General features: G+C 31.8%; 1 protein-coding gene across 1 annotated transcript; it reads right to left on the bottom strand.

The window, feature by feature from the left end:
• Positions 1 to 5,076: 5,076 nt before the first annotated feature.
• LOC102620575 (ethylene-responsive transcription factor SHINE 2) lies at positions 5,077 to 6,479 on the bottom strand. The gene is made up of 2 exons (XM_006483296.4): positions 6,203 to 6,479; positions 5,077 to 6,093 (listed from the first exon to the last, which is right to left on the bottom strand). Exons 1-2 carry the CDS (start codon positions 6,280 to 6,282, stop codon positions 5,565 to 5,567), a joined length of 609 nt encoding a protein of 202 aa, XP_006483359.1. The 5' UTR covers positions 6,283 to 6,479; the 3' UTR covers positions 5,077 to 5,564.
• Between the last annotated feature and the right edge of the window lie 2,296 nt (positions 6,480 to 8,775).

Below are 8,775 nucleotides of genomic sequence, written 5' to 3'. Positions count from 1 at the left end.
TGTGTAGTTAGGTTTTTGCCCCTATTTCCTTCAGCTTAAAATTTAGGTAAAACAAGTAGTATTGGAAGGGCGTATTGAAAATAAATAAGTTTATTTATTATTGTTATTGTACTAGTTACATGAAGCAAAATAAATTTTATAATAGTTTGTTTTGAGAGTTTATATGGCAAAGATAGTGCGAAATGTAGTGAGATGAAAGGCATAGTGGAAGACACTTTGCATGGGCTTTATGAAGCATATAGTGCAAGACACTCAAACCCAAAAACTAGTGCTAGTGTAAATTAAGTGCAAGCCATGTTGGTGGTATTGGCTGAATGGGTTTAATAGTGGGCTCACTTTTCTTGATTTAGGTGATGCTAATGATAATTATGATGATCATTTCTCTAAATACACTGAGATGGTTACTGAGACTAGAGATAACGTAGAATTGTTAAACGAGTTAGACCATTACTTGATGGAGTTTGTTGAATTTCAAGTTACTTATACATTGGATATTCAAATTGATATTTTGGCATGGTGGAACTTTAATGGTTTGAATTACCCAATTTTATTGCAAATAGCAAGAGATGACCTTACCAGTCCAGTACCTACTGCTGCATATGAGTTTGCCTTTAGTACAAGAGGTTGCATTGTAAATGAATAAAGGAATTCTATGACTCCTGACATAGTGCAACCACTCATACTAACACAAATTTGGCTACGATCTTCGCTTTTTGTAGAAGTGACAACAAATCTTCAAGCGTTGGTTGGGGAAAATGAATTTGTGAAGGCACTTGCAGAAGGTATAATATTTAATTATTTATGATTATGTCATAAAGATTTTTTAATTAATTACTTTATAAGTTATTTACTTTAAGGCCTTATGTTTCATGAAAAGCTTTGTAAATCAACACAAGTGGATCATCCAAGTGTTTTAAGATGAAAAATTTTGGTTTCTTACTTGTTTGCTTCATCTAGACTCCAAGCAATTAGGTAACTTTTTATTTTGTACAGCGGCTAGGATTGATGAATTATTAATCTTCATTGAAAATGCATATTTACAAATATGAGCTATTTGTTATTGAGGCTTATAATTTATAGTAATTTTTGTTCGAAATAAGAATAAATTAGGCTTATAGTTTGTTATAATAGTTGGTTGAAAAGAAATAAATTATATGGTTCAATGGTGTTATGGTGTTTTAGTACGCAACAATTGGGTAAAAAGAATGAATTTTTAATAATAATAATAATTCTCTAGTAAGAAAACTCTTATTTTAACAAAATAAGGATGCCACTAAAAAACAAAAGAACATAGTTTCTAATATATTGAAATATTTTTTTAAATATTTTAGTGTGTTAAAGTGAGGATGCCCCTTAAGTGCCAGAGCCCTCATTTAATGTATTGAAATCTGTATTTTTTATCTATTAGTGGCATCATTATTGTAATGAAGTGAGTATGTCTTCACTAAAGAATGATTATATATATAATCATTTTCAAGTATGGGCGCCCTCATTTTTTTTTTAATGCAAATACGCTCTTAAACTGTGGGTTTTAATGAACTTATTTTTAATGAACCATAAAATCATGCGGTTTAATTTTCAAGTTAGGATGACCAATCGACCTGTATTTGTCTAAGGGGCTTCCTCCACTTTTACTTTTGTTTACTTATCCTTAATGCTTGTATATAGGAAATGAGACTTAATCCACATTTACTGCGAATTTAGAAGATGTTTTCTTTCACTCATATATAACTATCTAATTCTTTTTATTAACCTAAAGACTAAATAAATGAATAAAAACAATGAGGATTTCTATTCAAGTTCCTTTTTTTCTAGAGTGAAAAGCTTAGGTTAACAGAGAATCAAAAATCCCAAGAATATTTATACAAATAAAGTAAGCAACCCCTTCTTTTTTTATTCTTCACATCCAGGATTACGCCCAGGATCATTAGGCAGGAATCTGAAGATGAAGAGCAAAACAAAGAATAACACTACCGTGTAAACAAAGAGTTTGAGAGTAAGCATTACACAATCTCCAAATTAGGTTTCTGGGGAAAGGTAAAAAGAGAATAGACTCTCTATTTTTATACTACATATCCAATTTTGACATCAAAAAATGAAGTTCTTTTTAGAATTTGATTCTTTAAACAAAAAATCATTTTATTTTTTAATGAAGTATAAAGTCATGCGGTTCAATAATATTAAAAACTGACTTTATTAAACTGCACAGTTTAAAAGCATATCCACATAAAAAAAAAAAAATAGAGTTCTACACTGGAGAAGGACTATATATGTATACTCATTCTCAGGTGCGGGCGTCCTCTTTTTTTTTTTTTTAATGCGGACATGCTCTTAAGCCGTGGGATTTAATTGGCTTATTTTTTAATAAATTATAAAGTCTTGCAATTTAATAGCAGTAAGAATTAACTTTCTCAAATTGCAAGACTTAAAAGTATATCAGCATGAAAAGAAAATAAAAAGAAAAAAGAAAAATATCAGCATGAAAAGAAAATAAAAAGAAAAAAGAAAGAACAATGATACAGCCACAAACTCTTGTACAAACTTATTTTGTACAAACTGACGTGGTATTAATTCATTGGTTGAATGAAAATATAAATTAATAAAAACAAATTATGTGGGTCAAGTGATATTTAATTCAACCAATCTTATCATGCCACATCAGTTTGTACAAAATAAGTTTATACAAGAGTTTGTGGATGTATCATTACTCAAAAAGAAAACACCCACAACAGATACACACACACACATACATGAATGCATTTTTTATGCTTAGGTTCAGTCATTACTTTAGATTGTACATGTCTGATGTAACTATTGATACTTCTTTAGTGGAGGTTAATTAATGCTAATGGACTAATTCCCTTTTCTTTTTGCAGATTCATCATTTTCTATTTGTTGATGGAGAAATGGAGATGATTTTATTTTATTCAATAATTTATTTTTGTTGATGATTTTATTTTATTCAATAATTTACCTTTGTTCTTATTTACTTGGATTAACTTCGTTACTTTGAAGTTTTCTTTATTGTTGTACTTTGTAGTTGAATATTTTGAATTTGTTGTTTTAGTATCCTGAATAGTTTTCATTATTTGTTGTGAGTGCGTGTGTTTTTTTAATAATAGTTGCTGTAACTCAACTCGCATTAGTAACTTAAACTGTATTTGAACTAGAATTAACAATTCGATACCGAATCGAATTACGAATCCAAACTGGACCAAACTAAATTTAAAACCAAACCAAACTGAAATAAATTTTCAACTTGTTTGGGTTGAAAGTTTAAGCGCAGACGGATTATAAACCGTAAAAAGCCGAACCGAAATCCAAAATGTCTGCCGCTAGATGCGGCAATTTGCTTACTCTATTCGTTAAGTTCTCTATGAAATTAATGCCCTTCTTCTTTGGCAGACTGTGTTGTTGCCGAAAAAGTTATACTCTTTAAGGTAGAGAATCGTCCTACACCAGCAGAAGTTATGAGGATGATCACCAATGTATATCTAAACTATATTTGATTAAATCGCATAAGTAATGGAATGGATGTTTACCGCTTCTCATAAAATAATCAAAAATTTCTTGCCTTACATTTTATTTAAAAAAGAATAATAACAATAATAATAATAATAATAATAACAAGATGTTTTGATTATTTTCCGAAAGATCTGAGGAGATCGCTCCTCAAAACTGGAGCTTAACCTTAGCCTCTTGAATTTGATACCTAATCCTATGACTAATTGAGAATTAGTTTTCCTTTAAATGTAAAATCGTGTATTTAATTTTGACATGGAGATAGTTTGGATCAAATAATTCTAAGCATTTGTAAACCCTACAGAATACTTATCTCATAAACATTAAAGGAATTCACCTAACCTTCATGGCTCATGCAACCCCTTTATAGTCTGCTTTCAGACTGAAAGCAATACAAATAGCTTTCTCATTAATACGTGAGACGTGTGTTATTTAATCATCCAACTACTTCGTCCTGTTTCTCCATCACTACATCTTCAAACAATGTTTTGGAGCATCGCCGTTCATTATCTTAGTCGCGATTTGGCCATTTGGGCCTATAGTCGATTAGTATTATTATCCTGAATACTTTGAGGAGAAAATCTAGAATATATCAGAGATATAATGTCAGCAATAAAATAAATAAATGATGATATAATATGCGTGCATTTATTTTGAAAAACCATCACACAAGTGGTAGTTATATTATACTTGATTACACATGTCATCAATGCATCAACTAGTTGTAGTACATTAAAGGTATTCTAAAACTTCTATATATTGAGGGAATGTGTTCGAATTTAACATTTGGTACTCCTCTGGATTGTATTAAATAAATATTTTGCATCTAAAATTTACTTATTTTAAATTGTATATTTGTAGAGTGTAACAATTTATTTCTTTTTTAAAAAAAAGAGAACTTAATCGATTCTCACACTCTAAAACCATAAGTTTTTATGCCGATGTTTTCCATAGTTTACAATGGGAAAATATGCAGTATAGCTAGCTCACAAAGCGTTGCATCTCAATTAATTTTTTTGTTACATATCAAAATGCAGCAGTTTGTGAAACGTCTTAAAGCTTTAAAAGACAAAGAAACTGTAACCCTTAGCCAAGAATTTTGGTTCATGAGGGGAAGTTTAAGACATAATATATTTTTAGAAATTTTTAGTAGTGATATATAACATCACAACTGCAGTACTCACGAGCGGCAGTTTGAAAATTTTAAAATTATAAGGGATAGTGTGAGAAATGTTAAATTACGAGGGGCATTTTGAAATTTTCAAAAATTATAAAGGGACAGTTTTACGGACGAAGTGTTTCCCAAGTCCCAGCAGTTAAAAATAGACCAAGGTGTGTGACAGCTAAATTTCTTCAATGAAATTGAGGTGTTTGACAGCTCGATCATTTTTGTGCAAAGTGTACGGAACTTCAGTCATTGTTTCACATTCATTACGATAATGAAGAGGCAGAAAATTGGGGGGTTGTGGGTGGACCACGTCCACATGGCCCAATATATACCCAAAGACAAGCTTCTTTTAAGGTACTGAAATTTTGATAATGCCGGGGACGCAATTGGAAAATGACTTGACTGTTGTTCACATCATCTTCCAGAATATGGAAACAAAACACAGCACAGAATTCTACTTGGAATTATTAATCCCAATTGCATACATATGAAGCAAGAAAAATAAATCACTTCAGACGTATTTTCTACTTCTAACTTTGCTTATTGAATGTAAAAACTACTTTAAAAGCTGGGTCATAGAAACTGTAAATATGTACACGCTAATGCTATATAATATATACCCAAGGATTATTAGAAAACTAAAGTATTTTTTCTAATTTAATCTTGGATATATTTAGTAGATAACGTTATTGGGGGAGTTGATCACATGGGCAGTGTCGCTTTTTGTTGCCCATGTAATCAATACCCACGTTATTTGGTATATCGTTCTCACATTTTGTTTTTTCCCTTTCCGAAAACTTGTAATTTTTTAGTAAATTATCTTCGGTAAGGGAGAGAACTTTATACCAAACAGTGTTGTATTGTAGTAGTTCTATTAGATCTCACTGGAGGGAGAAGAAATGGGGCAATTCCAATTTAGTAGCTCTTCAATCATCTGCATTGCAATCCTATCTTCATCCTCTCTTCCATTTCCGGCTTCAACTTCATCATCAACCAACGTCGGGGACGACCTTGACGACGGAAATGGCAATCCATTCTCCAAATTCTGCGCCTTTTTGTTCTTTCCCAGCTCAACTCTCATGACCCAACTGGATCCTGAACGAGATCCTGCTCGCTTCTGCCAGACCCCGATATGAGAATTATCGTTGTCGAGCCTCAAGCAAGTGAGCGAAGGCGATAAATCTTTGCAACACTTCCTAAGCTTCGAGTTTAGGAGTTCCGAAAACCCCTTCTCAGGAATATTGTAACTACTACCCTTGGTGCCTTCAGCTTCAGGATTATTGGGCTTCAGGATTGGAAAATTAGTCTTGGCATTTTGGCCATTCATCAAGACGGCTGCTTGATCATAAGCTCTTGCCGCTGCCTCAGCCGTCTCAAATGTTCCAAGCCACACCCTCCTCTTCCTGTACAAATTATAAAAACAAAACAGAACAGAAGCATAGGATGTAAGAAAATTAAATAAATGTGATAAGGAGAAGTAAATGCTGTAATAATGAGAGTGGGTGAATTTACAGTAATGGGTGGCGAATTTCGGACACCCAAGAGCCCCACTGGCGTTGCCTGACGCCTCTGAACTTCTTTGATTGTACCATGTTGGTGGAATTAGATAACTGGGCTATTGTTATTGCACTTGCAGGGGATCATAAATATGACTGATTAGGGACGATGAGAAGTGAAGCATGATGTATGCTCATGTATATATTGTGGTACAAAATGTTGTCGGTGAATGGCTCCAAAGTCAACTAGTAAAATAGTCTTTGCCGCAATTAAGATTTCACCTGCACACCCTCATAATTTCATTCATGATAAAACGAAACCCCATAGCTGAGCTTCTTAACCACAAGAATAAATGCGTAACGTGCCACGGCCTTTTGGCTGTGCTTGCCCACACACATAAAGAACCAAGGACGACTTAGTCTTTAGCCACATATATACAATTATTAGAAAAAAAAGAAAATTTAATAAACTAAAAGAAGAAACATTATCCTCATTATGTTCACTTCAGTGCATGTGAAGTCTACATGCTTTAGGTATCTTCCAACTTATTAGAAGAAAATAATTCTCTGAAAAATAAATACTTGGAAGAAAGTAATAAAAGGCAATTGCTGAAATCAATTTCCGATGAAAGGGTCCGTAACATTTTTTAATTAAAAGCTTCGAGGTATTGTTTTCTGCAATATGATTTTTTTTTTGTTAAGACTAGGACGTTCATCTAATTTTAGTGTTTATCGGTGGGTAAAATCTGGATTTTTAAGAAAACTAACTTAAGAACTGATTGGTTTCAGAAATTTATAAACTGGTTCATAGGACAGGATATAATAGATTCAATCAAATCAATTTGGTCTTCGAGTTTTTTGGTCGCTTTTTGCCCCTTTTTTTTTAATATAATTTTCGATTCCTTTTGATTTTACAATGAACGAACAATTGAACTTAACTTATTGAATTTGAAAACAAAGAACAAAACTGATCTCAATTTGGTTGCTAAAAACTTTTACACTTGGCGATGTCACGTGTTAAGAGAACTTTCAAAAATTAGGTAAGCTCATGCTACGGGTGGATTATGATTTCTGTACTGATTTACCTAACCGAAGCAAAGAACAAATTAAAGCAATGGAGACTTTCGGCCACCCGGCAAAGACAACAAAATAGCATAAGTCTTATTAGTCTAGTTGGGGGTTGAATGCGTGTGGTTCCCATAGTTGACAACTTGGTAAATTCTTTCTACAAACTTCTTCAATTTCAGACTCATGAAAGTCGGTCTCTTTAATAATTGTAGGGATGAAGTCTTGATTTTTGAGCGGCAATGTCAGCCCTTTGGGTCAGCATGTCTGTTGATGTTCACTGATACAGTTGATTATCGGACCGACCTTGCTTCTTGTAGCCGTTAAACCGAAGTCACGACGCCTTTGTCTTTCCACATTTGCGTGTTAATTAATCCATCTCATCGATGGTTTTTCATAATAGTTTTTGTTTTTTTAATATTATATATATGCTCCAAAAGAAGAATCTATTTATCATCACATGTATCTTTTTGTGTGTGCGTGTTTTTTTTTAATTGGTTGTTGTTTGCTAAAAATTCAAATAGACCATTAGTTTAGATAATTAATCAATTAAATTACTTCTAATAGTTATTTTATTGTTTAAGTCATTAGCACCCATTTGGGATCATTTTTGAAAGGCTTAAAAGTAATTTTGAAAAGTTAAAAGGTAATTTTAGTGTTTGGTAATTTCTTTCCTTTTAGAAAGCAAAATTCACAAATTCGCTCCATCATACAGCAAATCAAAAAGTAGGAAATGAGTAGTTTTTTTAAAATCAAATTTTGGAAATTATTTTTATATTTAATACAATTTGATATAGATCCTCATATACATTATAAAAATCCAAAGTTACCCTTATTAATTAAGAATAAGATCATTAAATTTAAAGATGTTATTTTTTATTACCAATTATATTGAAATAACAAAATAAAAATAAAATTAATAGTATAAAATATTTATTTTGTTTATCAATTTTTATACATACATAATAAAAGAACATTTATATAGATATAAATAAATTTTGTTCAACGTTATATCTAATTCAGTCAGTCATATTCCTACAACAGTTAAATAGTGAGAATTACCAAACACATAAGATTGTTTTTAAAACTCCTACCTTTAAAAAAATTTTATCAAACGTTTAATTGATTATCTACAAGCTGATTATTTGTACAACACAGTTAACAATAATTATTTTAAACTTAAACTAATAAGATTATCTCAACAAAAGATTGATTTGATTATTTCTTTCCTTTTTTCTTTCTTTCTTTTTTTTTTTTTAAAGGAAATTTGACAAGATCTAATTGGCTCATCGTGCAATTATTGGTTTGCTTGAGTTTTAGGCAAATGACTCACAGCTCTGGACTGTAAATCACCACATCAGTGACACAGAATATGGGCCTTGCATGTTATTGGCTAGTCCTTTGTTCCTGAAACTGGACCAAATATTGGCCGGCCCAATTCGCTCATGCAATCTATTATAAAATAAAAAATGTTCGAAGCGGGATAACTTCCTTAACTGTCTAAAGCTTGGAACAAATCATGGA

This window comes from Citrus sinensis, chromosome 1 (genome assembly GCF_022201045.2).
Source record: "Citrus sinensis cultivar Valencia sweet orange chromosome 1, DVS_A1.0, whole genome shotgun sequence".
NCBI classification, from domain to species: Eukaryota; Viridiplantae; Streptophyta; class Magnoliopsida; order Sapindales; family Rutaceae; genus Citrus; species Citrus sinensis.
The sequence above is the reverse complement of the archived record's forward strand: the minus strand, read 5'-3'. Positions and strand labels throughout refer to the sequence as shown.

Bases quoted from the DNA above. Each gene is read 5' to 3' on its own strand.
- LOC102620575 (XM_006483296.4), bottom strand. From the start codon at position 6,282: ATGGTACAATCAAAGAAGTTCAGAGGCGTCAGGCAACGCCAGTGGGGC. The intron at 6,094-6,202 runs GTAAATTCACCC...TAATTTGTACAG, and splicing joins GAAATTCGCCACCCATTACT to GAAGAGGAGGGTGTGGCTTG.